This window comes from Oenanthe melanoleuca, chromosome 19 (assembly GCF_029582105.1).
Source record: "Oenanthe melanoleuca isolate GR-GAL-2019-014 chromosome 19, OMel1.0, whole genome shotgun sequence".
NCBI lineage: Eukaryota > Metazoa > Chordata > Aves > Passeriformes > Muscicapidae > Oenanthe > Oenanthe melanoleuca.
In genome coordinates, this window is record NC_079352.1 from 739101 (window position 1) to 754252 (window position 15152).

At 46.2% G+C, this 15152-nt stretch overlaps 1 protein-coding gene across 2 annotated transcripts in view; it reads left to right on the forward strand.

The window, feature by feature from the left end:
- Positions 1 to 15152, forward strand: part of NF1 (neurofibromin 1) — a 73629-nt gene that overhangs the window by 13804 nt on the left and 44673 nt on the right. For both annotated transcript variants that reach the window (XM_056506820.1, XM_056506821.1), the window contains exons 8-29: positions 382 to 539; positions 1046 to 1219; positions 1390 to 1512; positions 1800 to 1874; positions 2396 to 2527; positions 5427 to 5561; positions 6208 to 6321; positions 6658 to 6737; positions 7204 to 7327; positions 7953 to 8096; positions 8472 to 8718; positions 9043 to 9116; positions 9234 to 9317; positions 9428 to 9868; positions 10249 to 10388; positions 10817 to 10939; positions 11216 to 11299; positions 11652 to 11768; positions 12966 to 13147; positions 13230 to 13441; positions 14033 to 14194; positions 14878 to 14981. In XM_056506820.1, the coding sequence (XP_056362795.1) occupies positions 382 to 539; positions 1046 to 1219; positions 1390 to 1512; positions 1800 to 1874; positions 2396 to 2527; positions 5427 to 5561; positions 6208 to 6321; positions 6658 to 6737; positions 7204 to 7327; positions 7953 to 8096; positions 8472 to 8718; positions 9043 to 9116; positions 9234 to 9317; positions 9428 to 9868; positions 10249 to 10388; positions 10817 to 10939; positions 11216 to 11299; positions 11652 to 11768; positions 12966 to 13147; positions 13230 to 13441; positions 14033 to 14194; positions 14878 to 14981 (3229 nt within the window). The remainder of the gene's footprint in view (positions 1 to 381; positions 540 to 1045; positions 1220 to 1389; positions 1513 to 1799; positions 1875 to 2395; positions 2528 to 5426; positions 5562 to 6207; positions 6322 to 6657; positions 6738 to 7203; positions 7328 to 7952; positions 8097 to 8471; positions 8719 to 9042; positions 9117 to 9233; positions 9318 to 9427; positions 9869 to 10248; positions 10389 to 10816; positions 10940 to 11215; positions 11300 to 11651; positions 11769 to 12965; positions 13148 to 13229; positions 13442 to 14032; positions 14195 to 14877; positions 14982 to 15152) is intronic.

The window sequence follows — 15152 nt, forward strand, 5'->3', positions numbered from 1 at the left end:
CAGGGCAGGCAAGAGTATGTTCCTGTCTCTTCTTTCCTGACTCCCCTCTTAAAAGATATTCATTTTGTGCTTCACAACACAAAGAAATAAACCCCAAAAGATGGAGACTCTTTAAATGTATATTTTTCATCTTGATACAGGGTAAAAACTTAGAGAACATCACCTTTACTTGTCTCTAGTGAAAAGAGGAGAATTTAAATTTTCAGGTAAACCATGTCTTTAACTGGGTTGAGACCATTTGATCCCCAGTAGCATGTCAGTAATGTGCAAACCAGAACTTTCCTTCTGTGTAGGTGGAACTATTCCTCTGCTCTTTTATACCTGTTCTTTACCTCTTCATAGTTAAAACTGGTATTGAACTTGGGCTTATGTTTTATGCAGATTGTGCTGAGAAGTTGTTTGATTTAGTGGATGGCTTTGCTGAAAGCACAAAACGTAAAGCAGCAGTGTGGCCACTGCAGATCATCCTCCTGGTCCTGTGTCCAGAGATAATCCAAGATATAGCAAAGGATGTGGTAGAGGAAACTAAAATGAACAAGGTAAGAGAAGTGGCTGAATTCTGGCTCTGGTTTTGCTGATTCTGTATTTCAGGGATGTTTAATTTTGTCTTTCTTCCTTAAAGAGCACATTGCAATTCCATATGTAAATTTATGCACTCTTTTTAAGTTCTCACCTTACATATGTTCTTTTACTGTCAGTAATTCATAGAGATAGTATGTCCCAAACAATGTTATTTCAGAACTTTTCCATCTCCTTGGAGATGTGAATCTCTGTGCTGTGATTTCCTCTGCCTCCCCCCGCAGCACACGGCTGTGCTGAGGTCTGGGGTCTGCAGGGGGCTGTGAGCCCCACACCTGCAGCACCTGCTGGGTTTGGTGTGGCTGCAGCTGAGAGTGAGCAACTACCTCTTGTACCATTCTGATTGCCCTGGGTCACCCAAAGGGAATGTCTTCAAAAATGACAGGATTTCTCCAGAGTGCTGCATCCAGTTGGTTTTTGCCATCACAGTGTCTGGTTATAACTATCCCTGGTTTGAATTCTGCAGAAACTGTTCCTGGACAATCTCAGGAAGGCCCTGGCAGGACACAGTGGGAGCAGGCAGCTGACTGAAAGTGCTGCTATTGCTTGTGTTAAACTGTGCAAAGCATCTACCTACATCAACTGGGAAGATAATTCTGTCATTTTCCTGCTAGTGCAGTCCATGGTAGTAGATCTTAAGGTAAGAACGTTTGTTTCCTATTTTCCGTGAAGAAATTTGAAATAATGAAGTGAACTTTGAATTTCTTCTTAATTGAATACCAGTGGTTTCCAGTGGAAAGTTTTGTATTAAAAATAGCCAACAATAATCATGGTATCTGATTTCTGTATTTGTTTTTCTGAATTATATAGAATTTGCTGTTTAACCCAAGCAAACCTTTTTCAAGAGGCAATCAGAATGCAGATGTAGACCTGATGATTGACTGCTTGGTTTCCTGCTTCCGCATAAATCCTCACAATAACCAGCACTTCAAGGTAAGAGCACTGCTTATGGTAAGTCATTCTATTGATGACCTGTCAGTCATAAAAGCTGTGCTAACAGCACCTTGAAGCTCATAAATGAGTTCAACTGTATAAATATCCCTTAGTAATAAATCCCTGCATGTTTTGATAAATCTTTTCACAGCTGATTAGGCTTCTCTTGTTCAGATTTGACAGCTTTGTCAATTTAATAAAAAGGCTCCAGAATGTTTTTCAGGGTGATAAGAAAGATGGCAAAGACAAAGATATTCCTAAGTGGCTTTTATGTATTTTTATTGTAGATCTGCTTGGCACAGAATTCCCCATCAACATTTCATTATGTGCTGGTAAATTCACTCCACCGAATCATCACAAATGTAAGTTCTGGCAGTATTTCATCAGCCCAGTGTCTGAGGCTTCTGTTCAGATCAATATCTGCGTAGTAAATGCCATTTGGATAGCAGACCAAATCTTGAGTGCAGACCATCTCAGGGTTGGTTCCTGTTCAGGAGGCAGAGTGACGGAGTGAGCAGCTAGGTCAGAATTGGTGCTTCAGTTGCAGCCTGTTTAAATGTTACGGGTTTGATAATGGGCATGCAGAATGGTGATGGGCATGTTGGTAACAGTGTGCAGAGCACTTGGGTGAGGGCTGGGTACCCTCAGCCTGGGTGCCACAGAGCTGTGGCTTGGTGTGAGGACTGGTGACAGTGTGTACACACTTGGGTGAGGGCTGGGTACCCTCAGCCTGGGTGCAGCTGATCTGTGCCTGTGCAGACACTCAGTGAGGGTTGGTACCCTCAGCCTGGGTGCAGCAGAGCCGTGGCTCAGTGTGTGCAGAGCCCTTGGGGTGAGGGTTGGGTCCCCTCAGCCCGGGCTCAGCTCTGCCCTTGCCTTGCAGTCGGCGCTGGACTGGTGGCCGCGGATCGACGCCGTGTACTGCCACGCCGTGGAGCTGCGCAGCATGTTCAGCGACACGCTGCACCGCGCCATGCAGGGCTGCGGGGCGCACCCTGCCATCCGCATGACCCCGGTGAGCCTGGGCGGCCTGTGCCAGCCCTGCCCCGAGCCTGGGGCACCTCCCCTTCCCCTGTGCCAGCCCTGCCCCGAGCCGGGGCACCCTGTGCCAGCCCTGCCCCGAGCCAGGGGCACCTCCCCTTCCCCTGTGCCAGCCCTGCCCTGAGCCGGGGGCACCTCCCCTTCCCCAGTGCCAGCCCTGCCCCGAGCCTGGGGCACCCTGTGCCAGCCCTGCCCCGAGCCTGGGGCACCTCCCCTTCCCCTGTGCCAGCCCTGCCCCAAGCCTGGGGCACCTCCCCTTCTCCTGTGCCAGCCCTGCCCCGAGCCAGGGGCACCTCCCCTTCCCCTGTGCCAGCCCTGCCCCAAGCCTGGGGCACCTCCCCTTCTCCTGTGCCAGCCCTGCCCCGAGCCAGGGGCACCTCCCCTTCCCCTGTGCCAGCCCTGCCCCGAGCCAGGGGCACCTCCCCTTCTCCTGTGCCAGCCCTGCCCCGAGCCTGGGGCACCCTGTGCCAGCCCTGCCCCGAGCCTGGGGCACCTCCCCTTCGCCTGTGCCAGCCCTGCCCCGAGCCTGGGGCACCTCCCCTTCCCCTGTGCCAGCCCTGCCCCGAGCCTGGGGCACCTCCCCTTCCCCTGTGCCAGCCCTGCCCCGAGCCTGGGGCACCTCCCCTTCCCCTGTGCCAGCCCTGCCCCGAGCCTGGGGCACCTCCCCTTCCCCTGTGCCAGCCCTGCCCCGAGCCGGGGGCACCTCCCCGTCCCCTGTGCCAGTCCTGCCCTGAGCCTGGGGCACCTCCCCTTCCCCTGTGCCAGCCCTGCCCTAAGTCTGGGGGCACTCCCTCCTTCCCCTATGCCAGCCCTGCCCCGAGCCTGGGGGCACTCCTTCCTTCCCCTATGCCAGCCCCTGCCCTCCTCTTAATCCCCTTTGCATTGGACACCAGAGAGGGGAAGGACGTGGTGCTGCACAGAGCAGCAGGAGCCACACGGGCTCTGCAGCCCTGCAGTGTTGGGGGATTGGCTATTCCTAAGTCCATGTCTCAGTTTTCCTGCTGCTTTTAAACTGGTGACATACAAGTATTTGTCCTGTAACTCCTCTGTGGCTAACTGTCCATTTTAAGCTTCCAGCTCTGTGCATAGCCATCTAACATGTCCATTCTTGCTTAATGTGAAAAACCAAAGCATTCTGTATGTGAAGATAATCACTGAAATCTCTGATGCTTTTACTATGATTGGCATGTTCATTTGTCTTGCTTTATGTTGAGCAAGTTGACTGTTTGGTCTTGGTGACAGCAACAAAGTAAAAGATTTTTCAATCGTTGTGAAATAAAGTCGATATTCTTGGCTGTCTTGGAGAAGGTCTTGAGTAAATTCAGATTTGTAGTTCATCCAAATTCTTCCAGTAAATCCACACACAGCTGTTTTGCTGCATCTCCTCTGAGCATTCTAAGAGGACTTCTGCTGTGGCAAGTGGCCTTGGTGGGTTGGTTTAGAAAGCCTAAAATGAAACATGAAAGTATTCCTGCTGAGCTTCTCAAGGAAAGCAATGAGCACAATGCTTTTGGTTGAAAGCTACTCCATGTTTAACTTGCTTTTCACCTGTGTGTGTTCATCTGTTGCCCTGACAATACCCCTGCTCTGACTGGTGGTGCTCTGTCTTCTGCTTCTCCCTGTCCCTGTGCCTGGCTGCTGTTGCCCACGTGGTCAGACGCCCGCCAGCCCCTGCTTTGCATGGCCCTGGGCCTCTGCTGCTGTAAGTATGACCTGGAGCTACTGCAGCAAAGCCCTTCCTTGGGACCTCTCTGTGCACAGTTACCTCAGAGCCCCCGGGCCAGGGGTGCAGGAGCCCTGGCAGTGCCCTGCAGCTCCTGCCCCAGGCAGGCACTGCTGGTTCTGTGCCAGCACCATGGCCTTCCCCAGCCCCCTGCTCTGCGTCAGAGCTGGGTCCTGCTTCCAGCCTGAGCTCCTGCATGTGTGTCCTTGTGTCCTTGTGTCTGTCCCTGGTGCATGGCACAGAGCCTGGCCTGCCCTTCTCACTGCACTGCACTTGGGGGTGTGTGCAGGCACTCAGTGACCTCACAGAACACTTTCTTTCACCGTGTGCCTCTCCTCAAAATCCCTCACCTGTGGCGAGCTAAGGCTTGGCACAGCTAGCTACCTCTGTCACTGTGCTATCAATTTCTTGATCAGATGCTTTATGTGGCAGGTTTTATTCCATGTATTTGTATAATAAATAATTACTGAAATAACAGTAATAATTTCTTGTAGAATTTAATCTTAAAGTGTCATAGCTCATCAGTTACCTTGAAGTTGATTTCAACCTATGCTTTCTCCTTTTGTTCAAAACTTACAAGTAGTTCTCTGGTTTTTCAGCTGGAGGCAGATTGATTTTATATTTAAGTGCTGTCCTTTGTGCCTTTTAGAACTGAAAGGTTCATTTTCCAGAGGTAGTTGAGGTAAACATGCAAACATCTGGCCTGAGGCTGTAGCAGAAAATAAAGACATTACTTTGCCTAGGGAAAAAATTCCCTCTCATTTACTCACAATAAGTTGGAAAGATTTATTTTTATTCCTGTCCCAAACCAGAGAAATACTCAGTAATTCTTTTTGGTCCTTTCCTTTTCCATTCCACTTTTCTTTCACCACAGTTATTTTGGTTTTTTTTACTCTTTTGCAAAAAATTTTTTTATGTCCACATGCCACTTGCTGAAATAATTGTTAAGGGAACTTTAAAGATGTAATAGTGATTGCCTGTGAGAGAGGGGATTTTGAACTAGAAGGCTGTGTGTCTATCCTTGAGTTTTATATAATTTTAAACATTTTCTTGAATTATAGATGATAAAAGCAATATATTTCATAAGATGTTTAACTGTTGTGTTTGACTGTTGTCCTGACAAGGACTGTGATTTTTTTCCTTCCATCAGAGCCTTACATTTAAGGAGAAAATGACAAGCCTTAAATTTAAAGAAAAACCTACTGATTTGGAAACCAGAAGCTACAAGTTCTTGCTGTTGTCCTTGGTGAAACTGATCCATGCAGATCCAAAGCTTTTGCTGTGTGTAAGTAAATCCTACTGTCATACTGTTCAGTCATAGTGGAATTTACTTTTGAAGTTACTAAATGAATAAAAATTAATGGGCATCTGGCCATCTAGGACACTTCCTACTCATATTTTTTCACTGGTTATGATGCTACTGTGGTTTTAAAGGAAAAAGAAACTGTAAGAGACTTTACAGAATCAGAGCAACACAATGAGAGGGAGCATGAGGTTCTGTGACTCTGAAGGGGAAGGTGGGGGAAGGAGAGGGGAATAGAAGAAAATTAAAATAAGGGGGTTGGAAATTAGTCATCATTTCAATGAGTACTATCTTAGATCTTCCATTTTCTCAGGCCTGTGATGGTTTAATATAAAAATATTTCAGTTCTGTCAGGGACATGATATGCAAGGCATGCTATGGATTAAAAATAAAATGACAGATTCTCTGAAAGATCCTGAAATTGCCCTAGCTCAGCAGCAGGAAGGCTGCAGTAGCTGTCAGTAGTGTGGCCAAGCAGGGCAGGTTGTGCAGCTGAGGCTGTTGTGTTTTTCCTGCAGAACCCCAGGAAGCAGGGCAGGTTGTGCAGCTGAGGCTGTTGTGTTTTTCCTGCAGAACCCCAGGAAGCAGGGCAGGTTGTGCAGCTGAGGCTGTTGTGTTTTTCCTGCAGAACCCCAGGAAGCAGGGCCCTGACTCGCAGGGCAGCACGGCTGAGCTGATCACGGGGCTGGTGCAGCTGGTGCCGCAGTCCAGCATGCCCGACATCGCCCAGGAGGCCATGGAGGTGAGTGAGGGACACAGCTCTGAGCGTGGGCACTGCTGCTGCCACAGCCTGTCCTTCACAAACACTGTCTGTCTGTCTGTGTGTGCCCAGCATGGCTTTGGGCAGGAATACCAGGGAAAACTTCTGAGTCTGCAGCATGAGCGTGGAGTAAAGACTAAAATGAAATGCTGTTGGCACAGACTAACAATGAACTCTTGCTCTCCTATAGAAAATGCTTTTTATATCTTTTGGTGTTCTTAAAGCAGTGTAATGAATATGTGACTGCACCTGTTTCTCTGCCTGTGCTCAGGTACTCTGTAAAGTTCTGTCTTTAAGTGAAACTCTCTTTGGCTTTAGGCCTTGCTGGTTCTGCACCAGTTGGACAGCATTGACTTATGGAATCCTGATGCTCCTATAGAAACATTCTGGGAGATCAGGTATGTTAATTAACTGATACAAATGAGAGATATAGCTGTTTTGAAATAGCTGTGAGTATTTTGGGAAAGCTTTGCAACAGCAGGGAGTTCATGGTCTCTTTGGGCGGGGGGAAAACCCATCACACCTGGCACTAATTTGGACCCTTTGGCAGTTTTAACAGAGAGTGTGAGGCCTGGCAGGATGTGAAGGAGGAACATCCCTAGATGTGTTCCTTGCAGAGCAGTGTAGGTAACTTGTGCTGCCCTGTCTGTGCTGTCTCTGTCCCGGGCAGAGCTGGGAAGGGTCCCAGGGGAGCTTGGCCTGTCCATGCACACTCTCAGCTCTCTGTTGTACTGCTGGAGCCCAGGGTAGTGTTTGCACAGGGTGTTCTGCTGAGTGCCTATTTCTATGTGAAGTGTAGTGTAATACCTTCAGAAGTACTGCTGCTCTGTCAGAAGGCTGATGCTGAATTTCATTTTGCTGCAGTTCACAAATGCTTTTTTATATCTGCAAGAAGCTTACAAGTCATCAGATGCTCAGCAGTACAGAAATCCTCAAGTGGCTGCGAGAGATTCTCATCTGTAGGAATAAATTTCTGCTAAAAAACAAAGTAAGTGAACATCACTATCTCCCTGTTAGGATCATTAACATGAATTGTTCTCTGTTGTGTCACTTCCTTTATTTACCAGGTTATTTTTGATTGGAAGAGATTTAATAGCTACTCCTACATGTTCTGTTCTCTGATTTCCTCTGTGCTTTGTGAGGCACCTTGGTTACAATTGGTAACCAAAGTTAGGTTTGAGATTTTTGGTTTTTTCTGGTTTTTTATTTTTTTCTTTTAGCTGCCCAGGTTGCTGTACTTGCCTAGAAAATGAATGTTTCACAGAAACCTGTGCCTTGTGCCTCTTTACCTAAAAATAGTCCCCAAGGGGAGAGAAAGGGTAAAATACACATTGATGGACAAAGTAAGTGTCCTTTTGGATCTCAGGTTCTTCTGAGTCCCAGAATTCTGACTTGCTTCTTTCTGATATTCTGGAAGTATCAAATAATGTATTTCTTAAGGGGAAATATCAATCTAAGATACCATTAACATGAGGAACTTGATAATGCCCTGAGAGCACTAGTGGAAAAAGTACTGTGTAAATGTCCAAGAGCTTTTTACTTTCCTCAGATCTTTGCCTTTTACTCTTTTAAAGTATCAGTTGATACATTCTTTTCCTGCCCTCTCTTTATAGCAATCAGATAGGAGTTCCTGCCACTTCCTTTTCCTTTATGATGTCTCTGGAAGTGGAACTAGTCAAATTTCTCTTGACCATGACGAAATGATGCGCTGTGCACCAGGGGCTACCCTGAGGAAGGGGAAGGGGAATTCTTCCATGGTAAGTAATATATGTTGATAGTTTAACACTTGAAAAAAAACCTGTGGGCAAATAGAAATTAGATTACTTTTAGTGTAATTTTAAAAAATAAAATCATTTACTTCTGAGGAGGAAAAATGTATCCTAAGTAATGTATGTATTTAATGTGCTGGTTAACAATGATGTTTCAGACTTTACAAAGTCACATTTTTTCAGTTAAAATGTTGGCAAATATTTTTTGATTAGGATTGCAAACAGCATCATGACAGCATATAAGAGCTCTGATCCTTTTTGGGATGGCTTATTCCTACTAGAACAAAAGCAGTTTCAAGCCCAGTTTGGCCAGGGCTGAATTTGCACGGGCAGTGTTCCCAGCTGAGGTTTGTGTGTTCCCAGGAAAGCGCAGCAGGGTGCAGTGGGACTCCCATCTGCCGCCAGGCGCAGACCAAGCTGGAGGTGGCCCTGTACATGTTCCTGTGGAGCCCAGACATCGAGGCAGTCCTGGTGGCCATGTCCTGCTTCCGCCACCTCTGCGAGGAGGCCGACATCAGATGTGGAGTAGATGAGGTCTCGGTGCATAATTTTTTGCCAAACTACAACACTTTCATGGAGTTTGCATCTGTCAGCAACATGATGTCAACAGGTAAGAGGCAAGAGTCAGTTAAAGTAACTTTGGACCTGGACACAAGACTGTTACATATGTTTGAGTTCTTTAAATAGGTCGAGGTGGTTGATTTCATGCTGCTCTACTTTTCCTGGAATGTCTTAATTTTTAGAATTGCTAGAAAGTGTAAGGAATTTGGGTGACTGAGCTCAGGAGGATTTTACAATTGTGTAGCAAGGAGTTACCTTTCTAAAGACTTTAGGGGGTTATGTTCCTCTTAATTTAATAATTACATTCAAAGATCACAAATTAAATGTAGGTGGGTTTTTAAAAACTTGGTTCAATGTTCTGTGCCCTTTGCAGGGAGAGCAGCTCTTCAGAAGAGAGTGATGGCATTACTGAGGCGCATTGAGCACCCCACTGCAGGCAACACAGAGGTGAACTAACTTCTCACTTCATATGCTGTGTGCATATTAAAAAAACAAACACAGAAATATTGTTGCTGCAAGTAGTTTTGAAGTTAAATCTTGGTATGTCTTGTTATCTTCTTTCAGGCCTGGGAGGATACACATGCAAAGTGGGAACAAGCTACAAAACTAATCCTTAACTATCCAAAGACCAAAATGGAAGACGGGCAGGTGACTATGAATTTTTCCCATTGGTTCAACATTTAGAAATTCAAAAGAAGTCTTTGAGCTTATTTATCCTAAGGAATTGGTGTTCAGTGTAGCACCCCCCTTGTCCCCAGGTGACCGAGAGCCTGCACAAGACCATCGTGAAGCGGCGCATGTCGCACGTCAGCGGCGGCGGCTCCATCGACCTGTCGGACACGGAGTCGCTGCAGGAGTGGATCAACATGACGGGGTTCCTGTGTGCCCTGGGGGGGGTGTGCCTGCAGCACCGCAGCAGCGCCGGGCTGGCCACCTACAGCCCCCCCATGGGCCCCCTCAACGAGCGCAAGGGCTCCATGATCTCCATGGTCTCCACCGAGGGCAGCGTGGAGACCCCGGTCAGCAAATTCATCGACCGCCTGCTCACCCTCATGGTCTGCAACCACGAGAAGGTGGGGCTGCAGATCAGGACCAACATCAAGGACCTGGTGGGGCTGGAGCTCAGCCCAGCGCTTTACCCAATGCTCTTCAACAAGCTGAAGAACACCATCAGCAAGTTCTTTGACTCTCAAGGACAGGTAAAGTGGTGATTCACATTTGTGTGGTATTACTGACATTTGTGTCAGTCCTGAAATGGATCCCTGTTTGTGCTCTGTGCACACCCCTGTGAGCACAGTGATCATCACAGCACATGGTAGTGATTATTGTGGTTGTGATTCCAGGCTGTGTTTAACATTCTTGAACTCTTGAGTATGGAATCTGTGAGATTGTGTGTGGAATCCTTATGGCTGGCAGTGTTCACGTATTGAATCTTGACATGTATTGGAATTCTGTTGGCTTGGTAGTAACTAGAAAAATGGTTGTCCGTGAGATTTTTGAAGTGTTGCAGTATATTTGGCAAGTACCCTTTCTTTGGTTTTATGTGTCAAAAAATTAACCAGAAATTTTCATCCTGTAGGTCTTGCTAACTGACACCAACACACAATTTGTAGAGCAAACCATTGCTATAATGAAGAATTTGCTTGACAATCACACAGAAGGGAGCTCAGAACACCTTGGCCAAGCGAGCATTGAGACAATGATGCTGAATCTGGTTAGGTAAGGAGCCCTATTGACCTTCCTATACACAGGTATTATGTTCAAGAAGTCAGCTGGAGCCTTCTAGTTTATATCTTTTCTGCTTGTGTCCATGGAGAAGCAGCAGCTGGTTTTCTGATCTTCCTGATGGTTCTGACAGCTTCAGTAACTGGAAGTTGTGTAGCATAAAGTGCTTTGCTGAAGAGTGACTTCTGAATGAGCTGACCATTCCTTAGCTTGGCCCTATTCCCATAGGCATTCCTGGTTACTTTTCTGTACATTGATGTCAGTGGTTAAAAACCAGCTGAAGGGCAGATTTCTGTTCAGTTTCACACTGACAGAAAACTTCTATGGCCAGAAGAAGTTTGCTACTGATGCATGGGCTTTCTTGGGGGGAGGAAGTGAAGTAGCATGAAATATTTAATTAATCTTTTTGCTGTTTTCTTCAGGTATGTGCGTGTGCTTGGAAATCTGGTACATGCTATTCAAATAAAAACAAAGCTCTGTCAGTTAGTAGAAGTTATGATGGAAAGGAGAGATGACCTTTCATTTTGTCAAGAAATGAAATTTAGGTAAGGATGGCATTACCAAACTTGTAGGGCAGAGTACTATGAGCAAGTGTAGTTTTCTTTGATTATATGGTTAAAAAGAAACCAAATTCCTGTCACACCATTATTCCTGGTACAGGGATAGTTTCCTTGTCTTTGTCTTCAGAATGAAGATGAGCCTGATGCTGCATTTAAATACTATTTAGTCTGTGGTGATACTGAACACACATAACAATTTATGTGTGATAGAGACTGAAAGAAAATCCAACAAAGCTAAAACAATCTATTTATGTGTTACAGGAACAAAATGGTGGAATATTTGACAGACTGGGTAATGGGAACATCTAATCAAGCAACAGATGAGGATGTGAAATGCTTGACAAGGTAAGGGACACTCTTCACCTGTAACAGCATTCCAGCTGGCATTTGATATCTGTGGATGAGCTGGCATGTTGGGCTTGCTGTAACAATAATAATGTTGGGAAAAGACAAAAATTCAAACTGAAGCTTTGGTGAGCAACAGCAGAATTATGTTTAATGTTTTGTCTAAAATTACTTGGCTCCTTTTAATACTTTCTCTGTTTTATAACCTGTACCACAAAATACAAGAGCTGTTTCATGATGGACAGAACTTTTAGTAGAATACCTTTTTATTATTAAAAATGTTATTTTTCATCTGCGGTAGAGTTATAAGCGAAAGTGACTTCTATTTCGTTTGTTAAATTTTATTTTTCAGAGATTTGGACCAGGCAAGTATGGAAGCAGTGGTGTCTCTTCTTGCTGGGCTTCCACTCCAGCCTGAGGAAGGAGATGGTGTTGAGTTGATGGAAGCAAAATCTCAATTATTTCTCAAGTAAATAGTGACTTTTAGCTATTTCTCTATATGATCACTCTAAAGAGAAACCCTATATGACCTTTATTACAAACTGTGCTTTTCTTCCAGCAGAAATAACTTTATTATCCCAACAGGAGTTACCTCTTCTATGGCCCGTTTAGAAATCTCTGCCTTGTAGGTTTATTGAAACGTTTTCATGTAGAAAATAATTAGAAAATGTGGCTTTATTTCTGCTTAATGCAGTTGTGTATTTCAGTCATGGCAGGGATTAGCTCGACTTGATACTGTATTTCTTTTTATCCACAAAACTTAAACTCTCTTTGAAGACATCTGTTGGTAGAAGCACAGCAGGTTTGGGACAAAGGGAGGTTCTTGGGGCACAGCTGAGGTTTGGGCTGTGCTGTGAGGAGGCTCCGTGGGGCAGGGATGAGGTTTGGGTGGGTTTGCTGTGTGATTTCTGCCATGGGTGAGGTTTGAGGGGTTTGTTGTGTGGTTGCTGCTGTGGCTGAGGTTTGGGTGGGTTGGCTGTGTGATTGCTGCCATGGATGAAGTTTTGGTGGGTTTGCTGTGCCCTGGCTGTCACAGATGAGGTTTGGATGGGTTTGCTGTGCCTTGGCTGTCACAGATGAGGTTTGGGTGGGTTTGCTGTGCCCTGGCTGCCACAGGTGAGGTTTGGGTGGGTTTGCTGTGTGATTGCTGCCATAGGTGAGGTTTGAGTGGGTTTGCTGTGTGATTTCTGCCATAGGTGAGGTTTGGGTGGGTTGGCTGTGTGATTGCAGCTGTGGCTGACCTTTGGGTGGGTTGGCTGTGCCCTGGCTGTCACAGATGAGGTTTGGGTGGGTTGGCTTTGTGATTGCAGCTGTGGCTGAGGTTTTGGTGGGTTGGCTGTGCCTTGGCTGTCACAGATGAGGTTTGGGTGGGTTGGCTGTGTGATTGCAGCTGTGGCTGAGGTTTTGGTGGGTTGGCTGTGCCTTGGCTGTCACAGATGAGGTTTGGGTGGGTTGGCTGTGTGATTGCAGCTGTGGCTGACCTTTGGGTGGGTTGGCTGTGCCCCGGCTGTCACAGATGAGGTTTGGGTGGGTTGGCTTTGTGATTGCTGCCATAGGTGAGGTTTGGGTGGGTTGGCTGTGTGATTGCTGCCATAGGTGAGGTTTGGGTGGGTTGGCTGTGCCTTGCTGCCGTGGCAGGGCCCGTGTGACACGGGGCTGTCCGCAGGTACTTCACTCTGTTCATGAACCTGCTGAACGACTGCAGCGAGGCGGAGGAGGACGGGGCGGCGGCGGGCGGCCGCAAGCGCGGCATGTCGCGCAGGCTGGCGTCGCTGCGCCACTGCACCGTGCTGGCCATGTCCAACCTGCTCAACGCCAACGTGGACAGCGGCCTCATGCACTCCATAGGTAGCGCCTGCCCTGCCCTGCCCTGCCCTGCCCTGCCCCTGCTTTCGCAGCCTCCTTAGCGCTGCTGCCTTCTCTCCACCAGGTCTGGGCTATCACAAAGACCTGCAGACAAGAGCCACGTTTATGGAAGTGCTGACCAAAATCCTGCAGCAGGGCACAGAGTTTGATACCTTGGCAGAAACGGTGCTGGCAGATCGGTTTGAGAGACTGGTGGAGTTGGTTACAATGATGGGTGATCAGGGGGAGCTTCCTATTGCTATGGCTTTAGCCAATGTGGTGCCTTGTTCTCAGTGGGTAAGTTGATTCATGCATTGTATTTCCTACATTATTTTGTTGAAATAATAAGACTTGAAATAAAAAGTGTGACAGCAGTCTGGTACAGAGAGAATAGAGCTACCACTGACAATGGCTAGCCTTTCTTAGTATATTCTGAAAAAATGTACTGGATCTAAGTTCAGATCTTGATGATAAACTGCATTTTAGTTAATGTCTAGGAACGATTTTATATACAGTTATTATATTAAATGCATCTAGGCTGGTTATTTATTACAGGTGGTGTGCCATAAAGACACAGAATTGTATTTGCTCTTCTAGATTTCAGCAAGATGAGTTAAACTGTGTTACATAGCAGAGTAACTGCTTGTCTGTCTGGATAACCATTATGAATTTGTAAGACTGGATATCCTGAGGCAGATTTTTAGACAAGCAGTAGCATAGGAAACGTTTGCAGAGGGATTGAGTTTGTGTAATTTGATATTTACCTGCCAGAGCCAATAGCAGACATAAAGCTTTATTGCCAACTGCTTGGTGGTTTTGTCATGAGCTGGGGTTTCATGCTTGCCTTGGCTCTTGTGACTCAGATTAACCCTTCCTGCTCCCTGTCAGGATGAGCTGGCTCGTGTCCTGGTCACACTCTTTGATTCCCGGCACCTGCTGTACCAGCTCCTCTGGAACATGTTCTCAAAGGAGGTGGAGTTGGCAGACTCCATGCAGACCCTCTTCCGAGGAAACAGCTTAGCCAGTAAAATCATGACTTTCTGTTTTAAGGTACATTGTCTCTTCTTTTTTCTTTGCTACACATCTCTTCAATAGCAGGAAAAGTTCAGTAATACAGAAATACAAAGCCACCAGTCTGCAGGCTTAAACACTTGAGTAATGGGATTAGATAAAATCCTTACAGAGTTGTCTTTGGATCTCAGTTTGAGTTAGTCTCAGCTCTCATATCTGTAAGTTTAGGGAGTTTTCTTTGTGTATTTTAACATTTCATGAGCTAAATCTTGTAGAAAACTTATGCTCAGGCCCTTAAAAAGTAGGTATACCCCTGGCACTAAGCTTTTGCCTTTCTGACTGGTTCAATTATATGAGTGATTCTGGGCCAGTGCCAGCTGGAAGACTGTTCCTGCTAAATTCTGAGGTCTTGTTTGTGCTCCCATTTCAGTTTAAAAAGCTGTGTACAAACAGAGGTGAAGTGTGGAGTCAGGGCAGTAAGAAAGAAAGAATGTCTGCTGGTTAACAGGGTTATTTTTCTCTAATTGGAAATTAATTAAAATACCTGTAGAAATTGATCTTGGTTGTGTTCCAGAAATGAGACTGTTATATCCAAACCCGAGTTTTACAGGAATTCAGCTTATGCCAACACAGATGAAGTGTTCTGAGGCTGTTGAAAGCTCCCAGGAGTTTGCAGCATTGCTGAGTCAGCCTGGCCCTGTCCCTGTTTCCCCTGCACACAGGTCTATGGTGCTACGTACCTGCAGAAGCTCCTGGAGCCTTTGCTGCGCACAGTGATCACGTCCCCGGAGTGGCAGCACGTCAGCTTTGAGGTGGATCCAACAAGGTTTGAGATTCAGGGCAAGCTGCAAATGTATTTATCTGTAAATATGATTGCCACTCATTGTGTGTAATAGGATTCCTTTTTTCCTTGTTGCAGATATTTTTCTCATGCTTTCATGCTGTTGTACCTCTTGCTTTTCCAGACAATTAATTGTCTTTGCAGGCCTCTTATTCT